General features: G+C 41.0%; 2 protein-coding genes across 3 annotated transcripts; both read right to left on the reverse strand.

Annotated features, from left to right (window-relative positions):
• Positions 1-586: 586 nt before the first annotated feature.
• On the reverse strand, positions 587-13,806 carry tcirg1b (T cell immune regulator 1, ATPase H+ transporting V0 subunit a3b). 2 transcript variants are annotated; one of them, XM_050042363.1, is made up of 21 exons: positions 13,663-13,806; positions 11,373-11,491; positions 10,996-11,074; positions 10,744-10,892; positions 10,535-10,630; positions 10,346-10,407; positions 10,138-10,264; positions 9,929-10,011; positions 9,732-9,825; positions 9,003-9,215; positions 8,763-8,913; positions 8,502-8,641; positions 6,840-6,997; positions 6,666-6,756; positions 6,448-6,566; positions 5,467-5,680; positions 4,201-4,311; positions 2,910-2,996; positions 2,694-2,814; positions 2,330-2,501; positions 587-1,485 (listed from the first exon to the last, which is right to left on the reverse strand). In XM_050042363.1, the coding sequence occupies exons 2-21, from the start codon at positions 11,487-11,489 to the stop codon at positions 1,392-1,394; spliced, it is 2,478 nt and encodes an 825-aa protein (XP_049898320.1). In that variant the 5' UTR covers positions 11,490-11,491; positions 13,663-13,806; the 3' UTR covers positions 587-1,391. The 2 variants fall into 2 exon arrangements, with proteins under 2 accessions (XP_049898320.1, XP_049898319.1); XM_050042362.1 differs by having other exon boundaries at positions 11,373-11,495.
• Positions 13,807-15,039: 1,233 nt separating this feature from the next.
• Positions 15,040-21,382, reverse strand: prpf19 (pre-mRNA processing factor 19). The gene is made up of 16 exons (XM_050042754.1): positions 21,192-21,382; positions 20,846-20,995; positions 19,922-19,998; positions 19,478-19,619; positions 19,225-19,298; positions 19,045-19,110; positions 18,896-18,937; positions 18,706-18,780; positions 18,522-18,597; positions 18,295-18,404; positions 17,955-18,110; positions 17,787-17,856; positions 17,523-17,696; positions 17,192-17,274; positions 15,963-16,068; positions 15,040-15,849 (listed from the first exon to the last, which is right to left on the reverse strand). Exons 1-16 carry the CDS (start codon positions 21,208-21,210, stop codon positions 15,752-15,754), a joined length of 1,518 nt encoding a protein of 505 aa, XP_049898711.1. The 5' UTR covers positions 21,211-21,382; the 3' UTR covers positions 15,040-15,751.
• Positions 21,383-22,393: the final 1,011 nt, after the last annotated feature.

Below are 22,393 nucleotides of genomic sequence, written 5' to 3' on the forward strand. Positions count from 1 at the left end.
CTTACTTAAATGTTGGTGATTACAAAGGGGTTACATCCAAATATATTCTTCACAGGAAAAAACGTATAAGAGTATATGTAGAATGTAACATTGATTTTGTCACTTTGCACCTTAACGTGCAGGGATTCCTTCTTTTGGCATATTTCTGGACAAGGTGGGGCAGCAAAGCCACTGGGACATATTTGACTGCAACATTTTAGGCTATGCACTTATGTTTTTAGGACTTCTCAGCTGGATTGCCCAGTTAAAAACATTTTTTAGAAAAGAAAATTAAAAGTGATCACATGTAATAAATCACATTACTTTGATTAAGTAATTAAAATAGTTACATCCCTTGCATTTTAACAGGGTAACAGTTCATATGTAACCTCTTATATTTCTAGAGTAACCTTCCCAGAACTGTTAATAGGTACTTTTTGAATGCAAGATTCCTTACTTGCAATGGTCTGGAGTTACTGGAATGAACCCTTGTGTTAACACTTAAGTAAAGGATTTGAATACTTCCCCCTTCACTGGTTAACTGGCAAATTAATTATACATACATGTCAAAATACTTGTAGCATGTTCAGTGAATGAAACAATACGATTAAACAAGAGAATCATATTTAATTTCAGTTCAAATTTGATCCATTTTACAGTGCAAACCAGCAGGAAAAAAGAGAAATGTCCGGCCAGAGTCTTGTTCAGAATGGTGGCATGATGATGAAAGTTATGATCCGTCCAAAAGACTTAATGGATAAACAAGCCACAGCCCCTGTAAGGCACATGAAAAACTTTTACTACCAATAAGTACCTGTTTTGTGTATGTGTGTGTGCGCATACGGAAGACATGACAATGAGGAAAAAGAATCTTTGGCTCATGAAAATCATTAAGATAATTCCCTGCTATCATTTGGAGAATCCTACAGGGCTGGCTTATCAAAGCACAATCCAACAGTTCAACAATCATACGTTCCCTTAAACTGCAGAACAGATTCATTCACCGGTGTGTTTTCCCTTTTCATAACTGATGTCTACAACACACGTTCATACAGTGAAAAGTACATGATTACTATGTTTTTAGTGACCGACAGAGTAATTAGTAAACAGTACATAACACTGACAGTGAAAACAATTAGTAAGGGGATACAAAATTAGATTTTTTCATTTCATATAATGCAATTGTAATTCATTATTTTGGGAATCATTCTATCGCTGCAAAAATAACAGTCTTTACCATCGTGATCATTGTGCAAGTCAATTAAACCGTTTCATAGCCTGCAGGCAAAAGAGTACCATTGTTAAGACGGAGAGATGAAGTCATTCTGATGTTTGTAGTTGCAGTCCAAGTACTTAAGAGGATTCATAAGTTAACAAAACTGTGTGACAATCCTAAGTAAATGTTTGGCCGTTCACAGAGCAGCTGATAAATTGATTATAGTTGAGAAAGAGAAAGGGCTGAGCTTGTAGCCTGATCCGCTGTAGAACTTGTTCTGAAACTCCACCCTGTAAGAGAGAGAAAGTCAACATGCATCAATACAAACTATAATATATAATCTATTTTTGTCCAACCATCCCATTTCTCTACGTCTGAATACAATATACAAAAATATAAAAATAAATGTGAACATTCATGGTCATAAAATGGATGGTTTGGTGAATCTTTTCTGTAGCACCACCATCAGGCGAACACTTCCACTTACACACAATGTCACGTACAGACGACCATGAAACATACAGAGTAAGGTCGTTCTACCTAAACAATGAACTCTTCACTTGAGTCTCCCTTAACTTGAGCAGACAGAAGCCAATAGAACAGAAATGGCCACAAACAAATAATGAGAATCTATGTAACTCCAACCATGTTAAATAAATTCAATCCCAACACCCCTGACATATGTAATAAATGTGAAATAAAGGGCATGCTATTTCATTACTTATGGGACTGCCCATTATATCCAGGCTTTCTGGATAGAGGTTTTGGATATCCTTTCATATGACCCCGTATTCTACACCCAGGTCCCTCAGGTCAGCTGACCTGGGGCTTTAAGGAGAACCGTTTTTAGTAAAATGTCATTCATTTTGTCATTCGTGAGTTCTACTAGTTGGACGATAATCAAAACTGGACTCCTTGTTTGTTTGCAATGCAATGCTGTATGTAAAAGTTATGTACTTGTCAGATCAATGCTTGAGGTTTTGGTGTATTATAGGTCCATAAATAACATAACTGACTAACTAATCCCCTTAAACGTGGGCTTAATGCAAAAGCTATCACAGATTTTACCCACTGCAGATATTGGTATTTTTTAAAACATATTTCCCTCCGTCTTCTCCTCCCTCCCATCCTTACCAGTGCAGACGTAGCGCATGCAGGAAAGCTGAGAGTCCCTCCATAACCAGCAGGATGGAGACAGTCAATATAGCAAAGAAGGCAAAAATCACAAAGAGGACTACAGCTCCCACATAGCCCTCCCACTTCAGGGCGAGACGCATCACCATCACCCACAACACCTCTGAGAGCTCTGTGGAGACACAAATAACTCAGCGTCAAACAGCCATCAGTGCTTGGAAAAAAAAAATAAAAAATCATCGTGTGTATAAATAACTGGCTGGAAAAAAGAATTGTATGAGTGTTTGGCTTTAGAGAGGAAGTCTGTCTGTGTGTGTGAATCATGTGAGTGTGAGGATGTATATTGTGTTTGTGTGTCACTAACGTGCGTGCGCCAAACTGAGAGCCCAGAGTCGGAGGTATGAGGCGGTGTTGGAGATGCAGCCCAAGCAGTACTCTATGGTGTGGATGGCCTGATGCATGAACACGTCGGCAGCATCAAACTCCTGCAGGAAGCACGGGTTAAACACTTGCACGAGAGCCCCAACAGCCCATCTCTGACTGGATCTAATCTGTTTGGCAAAGTCGGTTATTCTCTTACCTCCTCTTCAGCAGCTACTCCCTCCACCTCCCCCTGACGAGTGTTGATGGAGCCGTCATCGGCCACCAGCGGGCGTCTGTCTTCCTCCTGATGTTGCAGAGAACCAGAAATCCATTAGAAAGACATCCAACTGTACATGATACAGGGTTCAATGTGTGTATTCCAGCAGCATGCAGCTAAATCAGGTGCCTCTCAGCTCAAATATCGAAAAGGAAAAAGACAGGACTGGATGGAGCACAATGATTAGCTTTCAGTTCAGATGAATTCATATTAATTTTTTACAGCATGTCAAGTATGGTATCACTGGTTCATTATGATACTAGAAAACCACCTGACACTGTCTCCTGGCTGCCTTATCAACCTACAGTTTTCTTCCGCTGTGGCCACTGTGCACAATGTTCTAACTCGCCAGACACCGAGTACTTTACACATACACAGGATGGTAGAAAACACACCTTAAAATCCATGTTGTCTACATGTTTAAATGTCTCTGGGTTCTAATGTGTGTCAGACAAACTAAAATAGCTTTAAAGATTCACATATCTGAACACAAAACTGCAATTTTTTTTTCCTTGCCCCACTTCCCTCGCATTTTTTAGACACATCAGATTCAAACTCTATTCAAACAGAATTTCAGCTAGCTTGCACACATGAAGGGAGCGAGGGAATGCGGGGAAGAAATGAAGAAATGTACTTGCTGGTAAACAAAACGTCATACACAGCAACGTTACATCGACAGCTACAGGAAATAAAAAATGTGACTGTGGAATTCTATGACTTTTCCAGGTTTTTCATGACCGTGGGAGCCCTGATAATCTTCACACAGTTGAGCCCTTTGGCTTAAAGAGGAACTGAATTTGTTATGTTTTCTTTAACCTGTTACACACGATGGATACATGCAGCGCTTACAATGCTTTTTGTATTTTGGACTTTATATATTTTTAACACCAAGAGATCTGTCTTTTGTTGCTGATATGATTGTGATGCATGTAGTGTTGCATTTGAACATCAATAATGGAAACTCCAACTTGTACATTTGCCATCCAAAAGATTTGATTTCCTGTTCAACTGGTTATCCAAAGAGAATTGCTCACCTGTGGCAGGCTGCCTGTAAATGTGTTTGCCTTTTCGTCTTTGTTCTATTTGACTCTAATGACGACACTGTGGTGAAACGTCTGTTTGCACAATTAAAGGCTGCAAATTAATCAGTGTGCTCTGGTCCTTCCTTTTTCCCTTGGAAGGACATCCAACTGTAGAATAAGGGTTAAAGTTCAGTCAAACACAGACTCACCACTTGACGTCGTCTTTTCTTGAATGTCATGTATTCATATGTGGGTTTCCCTAGCAGGAGGACCGGGACAGAACACAGGGCCAGCACCACCAGGATCTTCTGCACCACAATCTGCAGATAAAGAGTCACAGGAGCAACTGTTACACTACTGAGCAACACATGCTGTGTTTAGCAACATTTAACACAGAAAGATTGTACTTCAACTTCTGCAGACCGAAGCATGCCATAGTGTTTTGGGGGTTACATTATTTTTTTCTACCCTCAAGATGTTCACTGGTTTCAGTTCACATTAGTACTGTATGAAAATAAGCTGACAGAGACTTGAAACTAGTTAAAAACAGATACTCCATCACCAGGAGCATTTCACTGTCCTTTTGTCAAACTCACAATATTGTTATTTAAAAAAAACTGAGCAGCAATTACATTATCGTTGCTTGTTAATGCAGGTGAAGCAGCTACTATCTTAAGAAGTTTTGTACTGGTGTGTTCGTGCGTTTGTGGCAAACTTTGGCATCTGAGGTTTGAGAGTAATCTGTCAAACAGTACTGCATTCAAAACTATATTGTTGGAAAATAAAACCAGGATGACACAGGCACACCCTAAGAAAAAAGTAAGACTTTATGCATTAAAAATTGCCGACTAGCTGTTGTATCTTGAACGCTTTTACGTACCAACTTTGGATAACATACTAACACCGGCAGAAGTTAGACATCTACTCATTGACGAGAGGCTTGTGCTTGTGACAACACGAGATGTGAACATTTACTGTGTCCTCCTCGACTGAGCTGTAATGTTAGCTCGCTCAGTGGTGCTAGGTGACCTAGCAGTAGATGCACACTTCGTTCTGTGCAGTGATACAGGTGGCGGGTGTAATTTAGTTGAAAGGAAAAGGTTCCTCCATGAAACTGCTCACTACAGTGTCTGTGGATTGTCTTCAGTAAGAAGGTCATGACTTCTGGAGAGAGACATTGCTGTTGAGTTTTTTTTTTAATGTTTCTTTTAGCGCTTTGAGCACTGCAGGCCGAGCACCATCTAGTTCCATTATATTTGAGAGATGGAAGACATTTCTACAGCTGCTATCTCCAACACTTGGCGACTCACACAAAAACAATCTAGACCAATAAACAGCACTGCAGGTAAGAGGAAACATATGTATTTTTGGCTTTGGGGTGAACTGTCCCTTTAAAACGTGGCTTGTGGATAAATTGTGGCTCATGAGTTAAAACACTGATTCGATCCTTTAAGAGAAGTGAACAGACCACACACCTGTCCTTCATAGAGCTTTGGGTTGTCAGGGTTGTCTGTGAAGAGGAACATGTCTATGAAGTGGATAAGTATACTGGGAGCGACATCGGACTCTGCAGCAGTGTAGACGATCCACTTGAAGATCACCATGAACAACAGGTAGCCAAAAAGACAGAGCATGAAGAAGAGCTCGGGGATCAGCACAAAGAACACATTGCTTATTTGGCCAAAGTGCCTGGAGAAAAACAAGGACAAGAGAACACAGGGAAACAAGGATATGTTAAGAAAGTCAGAATAAATATGAAAAAAAACAAGAATGGAGGTGTACACCAGAGATGGGGACTCGAGTCATTGTGACTTGGACTCGAGTCGACTCGAGTCGCTGTTTTGATGACTTGTGACTTGACTCGACAAAAAATAAAAGACTTGAGACTTGACTCGGAACTTGTTTTTTAATTTATTTGCTAATATTAACCCCAGAAAACGTGAGCGAACATTCCGACCGGTTCATCACAAGACCTGCTGTACGTTTTATGAACGAGCAACACAGGGTTAAATGAGCTAAATGGGTGATTTTGGCCGCTGCCTTGGTTAGTGTGTGTGTGTGTGTGTGTGCGCACGCATGGGGGTCGTCCCTGCAAAGTAAACATTGCAGCGATGAAGTCAGTGTTTACTGACAGTTACTTATACCTTGTCTTTTCACATTATTAAGATCAGATTCTGCAGGTAAAATTACAATAATAAGGTGACTTGACTTGGACTTGACTTGACCTACTACAGGACTTGACTTGACTTGACTTGACATAACCTGTGACTTGACTTGACTTGCCCAAGAAAAAATGACTTGGGACTTACTTGAGACTTGAAGGTTAAGACTTGAGACTTACTTGAGACTTGAAGGTTAAGACTTGAGACTTACTTGAGACTTGCACATGTGTGACTTGGTCCCATCTCTGGTGTACACACAACAAAAACACCAAAAAATAAAACATGTTTAGTTACCAGTAGTTGAAGAATGACAAGCAGACTCCAAAAGTCATGTGAATGACACCGATGATGACTGACATCTTCATCTTGTAAGAGTTAAGGAAGGTGAGTTTGTTGTTGGCCAGCCCCCACACCTGACAACGACACAAAACACGAGAGAATGAGGACAGATGCACAACAAGATGACAGTATGAAAGGAAATGGAGTTGGGCTGATGAGTGTGACCGCCATACCGGGTCAATGCCAAATGGATAGGGGCTGGTGAAGACACCAGCCACACTAGGATTCATTGTCAAATACTGGTTCGTTGCCAGGACTGATGAACTGAAAGAAATAAAATACAATAAGGTAAGATGGACGAGAAACCGTGTGAACAGAAGGTACAAAAAGGTACGAAATGTCCTCACTTCCAGTAGTTGTTTTCGAACATGGGGCCGACGTGCCATGCTGAGCTGAAGGGACTGAGGCCTCTGCTGAAGCATTCGTTGTAAATGGCCCCCGTGTATACAGAGAACAGTCCCATCAGCAGAATCAGATACCTTCCTCCAAACATCATCCTCCAGATCTGAAACACACCGGAACAGGTGACAGTTTCATCTCAGCATTTAATACCCAAGGTCAAAAACATGTTTCGGCTCTTTTGTTTTTCAGTTGTTTTACAGTTTTGTAGACATCTTACATATGTTTGGTTACCTGAAAAAATATTAAGACAAGGTAAAAACATTGGTAACCTTATTAGTATTACATAAATACTGTGGTGGAATGTAACTAAGTACATTTACTCAAGTACTGTACTTATGTGTATATCTGCATTTTAAGCTACTTCATATACCGGATCACAGTGTTTGTTTGTTTACAATAGCTTCAAGGTAGGAAAACTCTACATCACATACATAAAATTAAACAGCACTGAGCAAATGCTGCCTCAGTTGGTTGTTAGTTTGTAGCGACCTACAAAAAGGCCCACTTAAAATATCAATATCAGTTTAAGTGTAGACTATATCTAGAATACGGCCCATTTTGACAGGTAACTGAAGCCGTTATCTCAAAGCCACCAGACTCAATTGACAAAACTGTCATTTTACTTTGCAAAACATGGAAGTTGCTGGTCTACCGCTGCCTCAATTAGTTAGTGTGTAACGTAAAGCGGTATAATTATTCCAAATATAGCGTACCCCGAAACAGATATTGATATTTTAGGTCAGTCTTTTTAAGTTGTCACTTTTTGTTGCGGTCCCTGTAGATTTGGTTGATGAAAGACACTAGAAAGCAGTACAGTAAATCACATGCATTTTTGCTGATAATACTTCTGTACTGCCTCTCAAAGGACCAGTGTTTCATATTTAGAGGGATCCACAGGCTGAAATGAAATATAACACAGTGCATAATCACCTGAAAATAAAAATCATTGTGTTTTTGTTTGCTTAGAATGAGCCGTTTATATCTAAATAGGGAGCGGGTCCTCTTCCATGGAGCCTTACATGTTGCACCGTCATCTTTCTACAGTGGCCCAGAACAGACAAACCAAACACTGGGTCTAGAGAAGGCCTTTTGGGTTTTTAAGTTACCTACACGCCACTGCAGGCAAATTTGCAAACCCTAGGATAGCAAAAGAATGGTCAACCCTACTTTCCTTTTGACTGGCTAGTACTCGTTGCTTGTTGGTTGGATTGGTTAGGTTTAGGCAAGAGGAGTGGGATTGGCTAGGGTCAGGGTAAGCCAATCAGAGGCAGAGTAAGGTGGGTTCCTTCGCTATCCTAGGATTTGCAAATTCGCTCACCATAGGGAGTGTGAGCCGGGGTATTCAGTTGGCTGCAATCTGCTGCCTCGCCATTAGATGGCACGACATCATACACACTGGTCCTTTAAGTAAGGTTTTGAATTCAGGACTTATATTCGTCTCTTGAAATTGTTCACTTTTAGAAACAAAGGGATATAGGAATTAGCTATGGGATGAGTTCTTCCTTGAGTCTTATGTTAAGCTTGAGTGTGTGTGTGTGTGTGTGTGTGTGTGTGTGTGTGTGTGTGTGTGTGTGTATGGCACTATGAGTGAATAACCTCTGAATTACCTCATTGTTGCTGTTCTTGAGTTTGGGGTCCTTCTCCTCAATGACCATCCAGAGGGCAGCCAGAGTCATCAGTAGACCATGACCCACATCCCCAAACATCACAGCAAACAGGAAGGGGAATGTAATTATGGTGTACACCGCTGCAGAGACATTGAGAGGAAAGATTGGACCAAAAATACACGTGAAGCTGGTCATTCTACTTTGAACATCTGACATGTCCTTTGTCTTTCAAAGCACATCTTTAGTGGTGTGCAAACTTACCTGGATTGACTTCACGGTAGCTTGCCACCCCATAGGCATCAACGATGTTCTGGAAACCAGCCGTGAAAGAGTTGAGGGGAAACAGGGTGGGTGGAGAGGTGGTGGAGGGCAGGCGGTTGTAGAAGGAGTCAACTGTACTGCCACTCTTCCTCTGAGGACAGAGAAAGGTGAAGGTGAAGAGTGATAAGACGGTTTACTTATTCATGTCAAGTCTCATCTACAGTCCTGTCTTTGTCTTACCCCTCCCTCTCTCAGAGCGCTCTGCAGCTCAGGCAGCTTGGCAGTGGGACACCAGGCCTCAGCGATCAGGCATTTGTCTGTGACAGAGGGGCTGCAGAGATTCAGCACCAACTGGACCGCCTTACACTTCTGCACGCGCACCTTCCACTGGGGCAACACAGCCACCGCCCGCATCAGCAGCTGCTGCAGGAAGGCCTCGGTCTGTGACAACACCTGAAGCAAAGGGAAGTGAAAGGCTTTTAGAACCACTGAGCTGAGAAAACACTTCTATAAAAAAAAAACCCACATTGCTTCCTGAAAGTTTCTGCTTTGATTTTAAATTACTCTACTTGCTTTTAAAGCACTTAATGGTCTTGAACAGACATATGTGTCTTAAATGTTTACAGTGTATGAACCAGTAGGGCCCCTCAGGTCCCGTGGCACAAGTCTGTTAGTTGTTCCAAAGTACAGGACTAAAACCTTTGGTGAGGCAGCTTTTTGCTGTGGGAACAGACTGCTGGAGGATCTGAGAGCAGCTGCAGGTGTTCAGTTTAAATGTAAACTATTTAGCCAGGGTTAGATTCAGAATGGTATATAAATATTATCTATATTATATTATTCACTTACTTTATTGTATTTGTTGTGACGTTTTATTATATTTTAGTTGATCTGATATTGTATTTTTCATTTTTATTGGTCTGTTTTGGTCAAATAGTGCTCTGTGCCTTTAACAATGTACACTACACATACTGATTTGATGTCTTCGATCCTGCCTTGAAGTCCCTGGAGAATCTCCTCTCTCTCAGTGGTGCTCTCAGGGTATGCAAACGTCTGTGTGTGGAAACTGTGAGAAGAGGAAATCAAAACATATCCAACAGGTTCAACAGATACTGTCGAGTGGAGATCTACAATGAAAAGCGATGTGAGTGATGCACAGGTTTACCCACCAGTCACATATCTTCTTCACTTTCTGTCCGATCTGATCTCCCCAATAGGAGATGAGGAACACCGTCCACTGCACCATTTCCCCCTGCAAAACAAAGAAGCAGAAAACAGCTGTGATAAAAAAAAAAGAAACATAAAAAAATGACTGCACAAATAACTCCCATATCTATCTCTCAACCATGACCCCCTATCTCTGTCTCCCAGTTCCCACCGTCTCCGGGTGCTCCAGACGATCCTCCATTTCTCTGAAATCCACGATGATATAACCGCGACACGCTCGCCATAACAACCGCTCAAATGAGGGGACCTTCCAAGGATGGACCACTCCTGCCACAAAACTAAGACAGAGGAGATGCAGAGATACACGTGTTATATGTAGATAAAAACACATGATGGGCATTTTAGGAAAGGAGATTTACCTGAGGCGGACATCTTGGTGGTGATCGAACAAGCCTTGACTTTCCAGCATAGGTGGAGGTGCCTGCGAGAAGAAGCCAAAAGGGAAAAGAATTTTCTTTTTGTAGCTTATGTTTGCTCATTACAGCACAATACTTAAAAAAAAGATAATGATGATGATGCAGGACTAGTTGAAGATGTAGCATTCCCACCTGTGATGCTGTGAGAGAGTGCGTCCTGGTCAGGACTCCTCTGTACTGACAGAGCTGGGTCATCTGAGCCCGGAGGCTGTCTCTGTTCCTGGAAACCTAGTGAGACGAACAGTGCAAATAAATTAAAAGAAAAAAACTACCTCAGCCTCTTTTGTCAGTGTACTAATAAGACTTTGATTTATCATCTCAGCCTTGTCTTAAGCACTCACCTCTTTGAGCTCTCTGGCCAGCCTCTCACATTCCTCCTCTATGGTGATGAGCTCTCGGGGCTGAGGGGCCAAAGGTATTGGGCATGGAGGAGGGAGGGGACACTGCAAGGGTGGAGACAGGGAGCGATTGATCTCCTGCTCCAGGAGGGCTAAAGGGCACATAGAGAAGGTCAGAAAGGAGGATATAGACAGGACTAATAAATAAAGAGGACGGATAAAAACATAGGTGGGGAACAATGAGTCAGTACTTACTAAAAGTCTTCTCAAGTTCCTCACATCGTCTAACCTCGCCAACAAACTTCCTCTGAAAGGCGTTCACGTTGGGGTTTAACTAAAGCATCAGAGCAGAGGGGAGAGGAAGAGGGTTAATCATGTTCATCTGATGACAATAATTTGCTGTGTGTGACAGTGACTCAAAGCAACCATCAGTTTGCCATCTCCTCTAAACTCAGATGCTGCAGATTCCAAAGTGACTTCACAAGATAATCACATTCAGTTATAAATAGATTGTTTACTGTGCTCTGGGTTGTTGTGAGAATGAGAGTGATGAATGGGCCTTCACTTGTACTCGACTCTGAACTGTTCACCACGAGATCATGAAGCTTAAACCGAGATAGTAGGTTACTCACGTCCCTGAATTCCACCAGGCCCAGTTCTCCCAGCTCGCTGACACAATTGTAGGCCGAGCCGGACTGAAGGAAGAGCTGCACGAGGCACACCTCCTCGCTGCGAAACAAGGAGCCCATAACTGTCTGCAAGGAAACAAGTCCAAATTAATATTTCACCCCAAATATTTACCAAAGTGCTGTAGTTGATAGTGGAATGAGGGATGTTTTTGAGAACGTGAAGAGACGAGAGGCAATAAACTGTTAGACAAAACACACACAGAGGGCATTTACTTTCAGTTAGGACAATAAAACCCCATCTGTGACAATGCATCAGCGTATAAGTGGAAACTGAAGAAAGAGGAAGCATCAAGTCCTCCTGACTGTGACTGTCAGGTGGGTTTTCCAATCTTGCACAGACATGTTGCTACCACTATTACTGTACAAGCTCTCAGTTTTTTCAATTGTCAGTTAAATCCCTCTTCAATACACTAAAACACTGCTACATATAGAAATATACAATCAGTTGCCAGTTTATTACGTCCACCTAGCTAAAACTGATGCACTCTGATACAAATGCTCTGCATAAAATCCTACCACTGGGTGTCTACAGTTATAACCAAAAAATTAAAAAATAAATTCAAGACTTTTCAAGACCTTTTTAATACCACCTTATATGAAATTTAAGACCAAACATGCAATGGAAAAAACACATTATATGTCAAAGTACTCTTTCCAAGTAAACACACTGATGAGCAGTTAGGAAAAATGACAACTATTGGGTGAGTTTAACTTTAATGTGTTTAATGTAAGAAGAAAACAAAACCTCATTGCTGACATAAATGCTATTTATTATTGCAGTTCTTCAGTCTGTCCAATGACTGTTTATAGTCATGGTCTCTCAGGCTGGAGACATGTTCACGGTAATGTAACTGTAAATATGTTAGACCCATCGAATCTGCATTGAAGACAATGTAAGACTTTTTAAGGCCTTGTGTTAGGAAAGCTCAATTTAAGACATTTTAAGACCTTTTAAGGCCTTATATTAGGAGAGCTTAATTTAAGACATTTAAGACTTGTTAAGGCCTTATATTAGGAGAGCTTAATTTAAGACATTTTAAGACTTTTTAAAGCCTTATACAAAGAAAACCTAATTCAAGACAATATCAGACTTTTTAAAGCCTTATACTAAGTAAGCTCAATTTAAGACATTTTAAGACCTTTTAAGGCCTTATATTAGGAGAGCTTAATTTAAGACTTTTTAAAGCCTTATACAAAGAAAACCTAATTCAAGACAATATCAGACTTTTTAAAGCCTTATACTAAGTAAGCTTGATTTAAGACATTTAAGACTTGTTAAGGCCTGATACTAGGTAAGCTTGATTTAAGACAATTAAGACCTTTTAAGGTTTTATATCAGGAAAGCTCAATTTAAGACATTTTAAGACTTTTTAAGGCCTTTTACTAGGAAAACTTTATTTAAGACTTGTAAGGCCTTATATTAAGACAACTTAATAGACATTTTAAAGTTTTTAAGGCCTTATATTGAGAAAGCTTAATGTAAGCCAAGTGAAGACTTTTTAAGGACCTGTAGACACCCTGTAAAGAAGGATACAATGTGCAGATTTTGTTAAACTGGGTATTGATTTAACTTTGTGGTCATTTTGGAGGATGCAGGTTGTGGTGCTGTTAAGCTGTGTTGTGTTATATTTAGACTAACTTCATTGATATAAATAGGGTGTAGGAAATACCACAGCAGCACCAAAAACTACAGCCTCTAACACGACCATGAAGCTGAATTAGCATTCCTATTAGAGTTTCAATGAAACTTAAACATTACAACCTTCATATATTTGCAGGGCAGCTGCTTTAGTGTCAACTGGGTGCACCTATAAACTGTTAATAGACATTTAAATGGAACATGACTTATACATAAAATACAAACACATAAGTGCAAGTATACAAACATATTTCTGTGGGGAACTCCTTAAATGAATAACCTCAGCTGTTCCACCTTTATAATGTCTGGCTCTGTCTTTTGCTTCAATCATCAGAAATAAGGCAGTAACCTAAGTTTCGTTATGAGTGGCACGTCATGCCAGTGACATGAAGCTGAAATAATGGCAAACAAAAGATATAATGCTAACGTTAAAGACAGGATAGTCTAGATTGATTAGAGAAATTCCGTGACACAAAAACAAAAGTAGCACAAGGCTCTGATTCATGTCACAATCTCAGCGGTTCTCACACGATGGGCAGAGGCACAAAACAGCCTCATGTGACACAAAATGTCGCTAAATATTAAATACCTCACCTGTCTGCCTCTTAAATCCCGCCGGACTCCAACCCGCTGGGTTTCAGCCTGTCAGCTCCGTACCGCCTGAAACACCGGTGCCTGCTGACCGGGAGAAAAGCAGACGTGTTTATGAGAAGTTCTCGGTCCAGACTCCCACTTCCCGTTTGTGAGAGTCACGTTACTGCAGCCTCACGTGACGGTTGACGCGCGTCTCTCAATTGGCCACGAGGGGTCGAAATTTTGAGATTTTCGGTTATTTAAATTGCGATAAACAACGTGAACGACGGAGTTTAACGTCCAACGTTAGCTAAATATTAAACTATATAATTATTTAATGCTTAGTTAAATGTGTAGTAGCTGGTTCGCTAAACAGCAGTTGCCTAGCAACGCCTTAATGACATTAAGGTGCCTGACTCTCATTAAACCGTGGCTGTGACCAAAACAAGTCTCCTGCTCATTCACTGCTCAACAGTATGCAAGGTAATTAAGAAACCGGAAGTTAAATATTTGCTAAATTCTAAAACTACAACAATAAACACATTATGAGCCAGATTACACTGAACAATATGCCCTGGGTAACATAAAATGATATAAAAATCTTTTATAGTTTCCTTGGTTTTAGATAAAGGTCCCCACCAGACATATTTAAGGACATAAAATAATCCACTTGGAATAATTTGTCTGATTTGGTTTTTCCTTTTTTCCAAGTTTTATTACCTTGTGATTAATTCATAAAATTCCACGCACTCCTTCTCCCTCACTGAGAAATATATGAATGTGCATTTTTTAATTGAATAAAATTTAACTGCTGGAAACAATTAGGGAACATTTTTAAATAATTGTGGAACCCTCCTTATTTAATTTGACTTTTAATTTAGTTTTTTGTAATAATTGTCATATTTTTCTTCTATTGTTCTTGAACCTTTACTTATTATCTACTGTCTTTTTATTGTCAAATTTTGTGTTTTATCTCTTGTATTATTATTATTATTATTATAATACACTAAAAAGTCAATTCTTAGTACACATACAGTGCTGGTGTTAAATTTCCACATCACACTTTGGCTTCTGAACTAGTAGTGATGTCACAAAATCATGCTCTAAGTCCACGACTTAAAACAACGTAAGGTCAGCACAGTAACTTTCCATCTTCAGCAAATTAATGTAAAACATCTTCCTGGTGTCAAACTGCACATAGATCATTCTGCATAGTGAAGCTCAAACATCCGAGTGACATAACAATAAGCAAAATATGCCCTGGTGTGTATTGGGGGAACAAATTTGTATCACAAGACAGCTATGGACTTAAATGCACATACTGAGCACCTTCACTTTGGTGAAATGTCTGCAACTGACAGAAAAGTGAGGATCCCTTAGGGTAGACAAACAAAAGAATGGCAATACAAAAGATATTTTATTTTATTGTAAAAGGGCAGAGTTGCAACAGGTAAAAGCAATAATGAGAAATGTACAATTGGAAAAAGACAAAAGGTTTAAATGGAAAGAATGAAATAGGAAATGAAACTGAAGGGAGGTTAAACAAGACTAAATTTTTCACAGAGGAACATGAATCTCATACACCTGTTCATTTTCTGCTTGGCTGTACTGTACATCACTACAGATGTATTCTCATCTTAGCCTAAAGATACTGTGATGAAGGAGCGCTACACGAAGAAGCAAAGCAGATTGCTGTCACACCAATTATAGCCCCCAACAGTGTACTATGACACTTTAGACCCCTCCACACACACACACACACACACACACACACAAAGAAAATACTACAATAAAATCATAATTGCTGGCAAATCAGACGGGAGCATTTCACTGGCTTGTGTATCTCATTCCACATCATTTACATTTCCGACAATGCCGACAAACACGTTATCCTAACCGTGCTGCTGTGGTTTCCTGTAGCAGACAATTTCATGGGGTCTTGTTACCCGGACACGAGGACTAACACACTAATGAAACAAAGTTAGCAGTGATTATTTTTTCTTTTTTTCTAGAAATTACAGGTCTGTGTCAAGGATATTGACGGCTCAGACACAGAGACTTGTCGGTCCTCCTCTAAGTTGTCCTCCCTTCATCCTAAATGTTTCCTTTTCTACAAACTGTAAAATTTGAGACTTCTGTCCATTCCTGCCGAGGTCAGGAACTGAGCGTTCTCTCCAAAGGCCACTCCAGTCACCAATCCTGAATGGTCTAAAAATAGAAAGACAAAAGCAAGGTCATAAATGTGCTACTTCCTCAGAGCACACACCATATGACATGCCTACTGGTTTAACATTTAAAAAGAGCATTTTCCCCCTTCTCACCTGTGAAGTTGAGGACCTCAGACCACTGTTTACAGATGTAGACACGGATGTCAGACCCTCCAACAGCCAGGTAGGTACCACTCTGGTCAAACACAAGGGACTTCACCTAAAACAGAAAGAAACACAGAGGAATGAGAATCAGAAGCACAGACGGGTGAGTCTTGAGAACTGAGAAATGGCAGCCAAGATAAAAGATCAAACTCAGTGTAAAAAGAATGCATGATTATTCTTTACATGCTCAGTGTTGCAGGGAAATCCACAGACAGGATGTGTGGGAATCAACTTCATATGCTCGCTAAGCTCATACTTCCAATTAACATTCTGTTAGTATCACTTATCAGACTCCTACTTTGACTCATCTTAGTAAAGAGATCGCATGAAATGCATTTATATGCACAGAGTTAGATGTGAATCAATACAACTTTGATGTGTGTACAGTGAATACGAAACTAGAGTCAGAAGGTGCTAAACTTAGCATACAGACTGGAAGCATGAGGAAACAGCCAGCCGGTTTCTCTCCTAAGTGGGAAGCCCCAAAAGGCTTTTTCCCATAGACTTGCAATGTGAAAGAGACGTCTGTAAATCAGTGGATACATTTTTTTGAGCATCACAAGCCCCATGAAATGACTCGCTTCACTATCAAGATTTGATCCATTTGGTCCAATAACATTTGGAAAGTCTTGAAGAGCTGCAAGATCAAATCATATTATTCCCATTCAAGCAAACTGAGGGCTAGACCGAAAGCAGCCAGCTCGACAGGCAGGGATCTTTAGTGCCCTTGCTCTGTAGGTGCAGAAGCAGGGCCAATCAACCGGGTAATTGTATTGTATTGCCACTGAGCAACAGTCATAGGAATAAACGAGGGCCCGCCTCCAACACTGTATCCGGTTCCCTTTATACATCCATGTTATAACTATTAGGGATGGACATGAGTGCTTGAATGCAGCACAGAAAGGTAGGCCAAGTCTAACCCCTACCCACATTTTCACTTAGGTGTGCATATTCTTATGTTAATTTTTTTGTTGCAAGTACTTAATAATTTAATTAATCAATTAATTTGTACTCGAATATAGAAATTACTTAAGATGCCCATCCCGAATAACAATTTCTCTCAAGACTTCTTGACGTCACTGCGAAATAGCTTTCACTCTCTATGCTAAGCTAAGCTAAGCTAATTGTCTTCTTGCCAAATCTTTATTCAACTCTAGCCAACAAAAAGATTTCCCAACCTCGTAGTTGTTGTCCAGGGTGATGGTCTTGAAGTTCTTCAGTTTCCTCAGATCCCACAGTTTCAGAGAGCTATCCTGGGCACCTGAAGAGCAGCACCCGACAATGATGTTAGGGAGTTTAACACTAATAATTAAATGTACGGTCCCAGATCTCTTTAGTGCAAAAACAAGGATGATGCATGTGGGACATAAAGATATTGTAGGTTAATGTGAAGTGCTTCCAACTTTTTGATATTCCTACGTGTTCCTGCGACTTTGCAACCCAATGTAGAACACGTGCACTTCAAAGATTAGCATCAACACTGTGTGAAAGGTGGTCAGTACTTCTAACCTGTGGCCAGATAGTATCCGTTCTCAGAGAAAGCAATGGAGGTGACAGGGCCAGAGTGGCCGGGGAAGTTGGCCACATTGGTGCGCTCCTTCAGATCCCAGATCTTGATTTGGGAATCAGCTGTCCCAGTGCCAAAAATGAGACCATCAGGATGGAACTGAGCACAGGTGAGAGCTGTAGAGGGCAGACCGAAACATTAGCACCTGGAACAAAAGGACTCTTATTCAGACTGCTGCACACAGATGTTAACATAGAGGCACTTACCACAGCCAGCACTTTCATCAGTAACTTTGGTGAGGACCCGACCGGTCTGGATATCAGAAAAGGCCCAGTACTGCAGAACAGGGAGGAAAAAGTTAGCGTGCTTGACCAGCAAAGAGATCACTTGTACTTCAGTGTTAAATATAGCTTGAGGTCTGTCAGTACACACACCTGATCCTCAGAGGAACTGAGCAGGTAGTCCCCTGTAGCGTGCAGGGAGAGTCCAGTGACACCTGCCTCGTGGGCACGCACCACCTGGACACAGTTGCCTCCGGTGACAGACCACACACGGATGGTGTTGTCTGGAGATGCAGAGAAGACCACGGACTAAAAGAAAACAGACAGCAAAGGTGTTAGGGGTGGGAAAAAAAAGGGCAACCGGTGAGTAAAAATAACGGATCAAACTCAGTATGTGTCTGAATAATTCATTTTCTAAAGAGTGCAGCCACAGGATGGTCTCACTGGAGAAAAATCTGATTATGGTTAATGTGTGAAACAAAGAAAACGTTACCTGGGATGGATGGTAAATGACAGAGGTGACCTTCTTGGTGTGACCCTTAAGTGTTGCCACAATCTGTTCCTCATTCTTGTCAAACACAACCACATTTTTATCAGCTCCACCTGAAACACAAAAGAGGGTCAATATCAAACAAAAGTCTTCAAATGATTTGAAGTGTGCTTAAAAAAAACTTTTAAGAATTGGAAGACGCAGCAGAGCATTGGGTGAAATCAGTGTACCGGTGAGAACTTTGTTGGTGTCTGAGGGACACAGATCCAGAGCCAGAATACCAGGGACACTGGCACTATGAAGACCCTGAGGGTATCAAAGAGAGAGCATGTTAACACCCTGTACATCAAGTCAATTTAAACACTGCTTCAGCTGTCTGGTTAAAAGGAAAATCTGACCGAAATCTATACTTACAGCATGTGAGGCCACTTGGCGGTATTTGCTAAGATCCTCAGCTCTGACCAGCTCCTCTGGGACAGTTTTTCCTCTCTGGAGAAATACAGTAAAGCCGTTATAAGAGTGTGGGTGTGTACTGCATAGTACCACAACGGTTTACACAGCAGAAATTAGTGTAAAGTAGCTAAATAAAAGAGCAATATAATACCTTCTTTCTTTCTGTGGTGAGGATAGTTGCTTTGTCTTGGAGCTGCAAAGAGAAAAAAGCATATGGAAACACATCTTAGACCTGCTAAAGAAAAAAGAAAGCTTGTAGCTAAATATTGATTTATGGTGATAAAAGAAAAGAACTCTTACCTTCTGGATGATCTCTGGGGTCATTCCCACCTGTTCACTAATCTCCATGGGCTCTCCACCAGCACCCTGAGATACACAAGGCAGACATAAGAGATTGTTGGGAGGAGGTTTGGCAAAAGATTCCGATAATGTATTTCTGTTCAGTATCTTATCAGCATGAATTACAAGTCAATCACTTACTGCTGCAGCTGGCTGAGAGGCTGGGACTGCCTGAGGGGCAACCAATCCAGCCTGGGGTTTGAGTGTGGCAAGAGCTGTAAAGGGAAATAGACACTGTTAGGGAAACATGCTCTTTTACAATATTATCTATGAGCTCATGTTGCTGCGGTGCAAATGCTGGACAGACTTGATGATCATACATCAGCCATTCTCTGTGATTTACAAGGGGAATTTTATCCTACGATAGGGGAAACACAAACTGCTGTCAACCCACCTTCTCTTGCAGCAGTGACCTCTTTGGTGAGTCGAGCGATGACTCTGCAGGCGGCATCATGTTGGTAGAGGGCATGGGACAGTTCTTGGCGAGTAGTCTGCAGCTGCTGCCGCAGGGTGAAGCTGTGAAGCATAACAGCATCCTAAAACAGAAAAGAGGGGAAGAAAAACATTGTCTCAAATTGATAGTAAAAAATGCAGCTCTAGGCTAGTGTTATACTATAGGCCCTTATACAATTATCAACTTGGCTTTAAAGTCTACTAAATCAACGGTCACTTAAAAATTCTCCATCTGTGGTTTACTACAATAAGACTATTGGGAAAATGGTCTTGAAAGAAAAAAATCACATGTTAACTTAAAACACAAATTAACATTTACAATATTAAGATGTTTAGTTGTAGCTTTCTCCTTTACCATCTTACCGTCAAGCTTAACAACACCTACCCACTCATCTTGAAGAGACTTGAGAATGGCAGGAATGCTTGTAGCTGATGGGGCCTTTGGTCTGATAGGATGGGACACTGGAAGAGAGAAAAGATCATGTCAAGGAGTCTCTCAACTTCACTCAATTATAGTTTTTGAAGTTCCAAGATCACTTGCTGCAGGGTATGAGAGGAAGTCATACAGTACACTATTAAGCAATTAATTCATTAAAAGGATATCTGTATATGTATAGTTATGGGGATTTGCTGCTTTACTTTATCTTGTGCGACAGTAATCTGAGTATTTGGGGGTTTTGGAATGATGGCTGAATGAAATGAGCAACACTGTGAAATCATTTAGGGCCTTAAATGAGATGAGCAAGTATCTTTTTATCAGACATTTTAAAAATGAAAGGTTATAATGAGAAAATAGTCCTTAGATTGACTGATGATGGAAATAATAGTTAGTTGCAGCCAGGGATGGAAAATGACTTTCTGCCAGCCACTCAGTAGATTACCATTGTATGTTTGGCTGGTGAGTGAGGCAAAGTAGCAGCCACTTGCATATTTTACCAGCATTTGGCTTGTGCTTATTTCCAACCGTGGTTGCAGCACGTTACATTAATATCCCGATACTGTTTTCAAATGTTACAAATAATACTAAATAAAGACTGACATAAGGTTTTACAGCCTTCTCTCCGTTACCACTTTATCAGGTACACCTTACTATGTGAATAATGCACTGGCATACAACAACTCTGCAGTCAATCCCACCTTCATGTTGAAACTGCTTTGGAGAAGTGTGCATTCATCCATTCATTTTGGAGGGGCTAGTTTGTATAGCATTTGAGCAGCACTGCTAAACTGCATTCGTTTTAGCTGGGTGCAAAATTACGTACAGACTTATAACAGCGTGTAGATCTGCAGCTGCTCCCAGTAGTTTTACCTTTGATATCGACGAGCTGCTCCTCAGACAGAGGTTGTCCGTTCATCGGGTCGGTCCCATTCTCCGCGATGTACTTCTCGATTAGCCTGCGCTCAAACACCTGGTTGGACACCGGGGAGACGCACGGGTGCTCCGGCACCTCGTTGGAGACTAGATAAAATGCAGTTACAGCTTAAAATCCACGATACCAATGATAGAACAACCACAAACAATACCGATGAACTATCTTGTGTAGGAGGGTGCAGTGCATGGCCGCTAAAGTTAGCTAAATTAGCTAGTAGCATTAGCGCGGCGGCTAGCTAGCCTACACTGCCTCCGTCACATCAATGAATTCAACTTCACTTACTCGCACAAACCAAAGACATCTTCCAGGCGCAGTCCTTACAGTCTCTCCTGAAATTTAAACTATGCTCGTCCCCTGCTTTGATAGTTATTGGCGCTAATGTACACTTTACTTATGTTTTGCTGAAAAAGTAGCACGCTGTCCTTTCATTGCCGCTACACGGGCTTCCTCTTCTTCTTCTACGCTTTCTTACACTCTCTGAGCGCCCGAGCCTCACAGGTCCTCCACTGCCCTCTACCGCCGGAAAACACAACTACTCTGGTCAGTGCAATAAAACTAATGCTGTAATGATGACAGGACAGCAGAAAATTAATTGACATCAATTTAGACAGTTGGATAATCATTTAAGTCATTTATCAAGGAACTAGAATTACTGCCTCGTGGTTATGTGTCAAGTTTCATTTACAGTTGACATCCATGTCTGTGAAAACACACATATATATATCCTTTTTTTATTTTTATTAATCCCCCTGAGGGGATATTCAATTTTTTCACTCTTTTGTCGAAAGAGACACACATGCACAAACAGGACCTATACCAAACAGGAGCTATACATGCACTAAGTGGAGAGATGTCAGAGTGAGGGGGCTGCCTTAGTCAGGCACCCCAAGCAGTTGGGGGGTTTGGTGCCTTGCTCAAGGGCACCTCGGCAGTGCCCAGTGCTCCATATTTGGTCTGGATGGGGACTCGAACAGACGACCCTCCGGTTCCCAACCCAAGTCCCTGTGGACTGAGCTACTGCCGCCCCATATTAAGTTCAGTATGCGACCAAATGTCTCTCCTTCTGTCCCTGAGATATGACGTTAAATGATGACCAGAAAAGAGTTTTTGCAGTGAAGTCACAGTGAAATTGACCTTTTACCCTTTGTATCTCAAATGTCATCACTTCATCATTATATCCAAGTAGACATTTGCATGAAATTTTGTCATAATTTGCGTGATTTTTTTTAAGTTTTCACCAAAAACATGTTTTGCAAGGTCACAGTGACCTTGGATCTTTGACCACCCAATTCTTATCATTTCATTGTTGAATCCAAAGGGATGTTTGTGCCAAATTTGAGAAAAATCCCTGAATGCGTTCATGAGAGATTGTGTTCACGATAATGAGACAGACGCAAGGTCACTGTGACCTTGACCAACTAAATTGGATCAGTTCATTGTTGAGTCCAAGTGAGGGTTTGTGCAAAAATGACTGAAAATTTAAG

Source organism: Epinephelus moara, chromosome 4 (genome assembly GCF_006386435.1).
Source record: "Epinephelus moara isolate mb chromosome 4, YSFRI_EMoa_1.0, whole genome shotgun sequence".
Taxonomy (NCBI): domain Eukaryota; kingdom Metazoa; phylum Chordata; class Actinopteri; order Perciformes; family Serranidae; genus Epinephelus; species Epinephelus moara.

Excerpts from the sequence above, each read along its gene's own strand:
- prpf19 (XM_050042754.1), bottom strand. Across the intron at positions 19,999-20,845 it reads GCAGCTCGTCGATATCAAAG|TGTCCCATCCTATCAGACCA; the intron begins GTAAAACTACTG and ends TCTCTCTTCCAG. Across the intron at positions 17,275-17,522 it reads CGGATACTATCTGGCCACAG|GTGCCCAGGATAGCTCTCTG; the intron begins GTTAGAAGTACT and ends GCTGCTCTTCAG.
- tcirg1b (XM_050042363.1), bottom strand. The coding sequence starts at position 11,489 with ATGGGCTCCTTGTTTCGCAGCGAGGAGGTGTGCCTCGTGCAGCTCTTC. Across the intron at positions 8,642-8,762 it reads CTACCGTGAAGTCAATCCAG|CGGTGTACACCATAATTACA; the intron begins GTAAGTTTGCAC and ends ATGTCTCTGCAG. Across the intron at positions 2,502-2,693 it reads TCTCAGTTTGGCGCACGCAC|AGCTCTCAGAGGTGTTGTGG; the intron begins GTTAGTGACACA and ends GTGTCTCCACAG.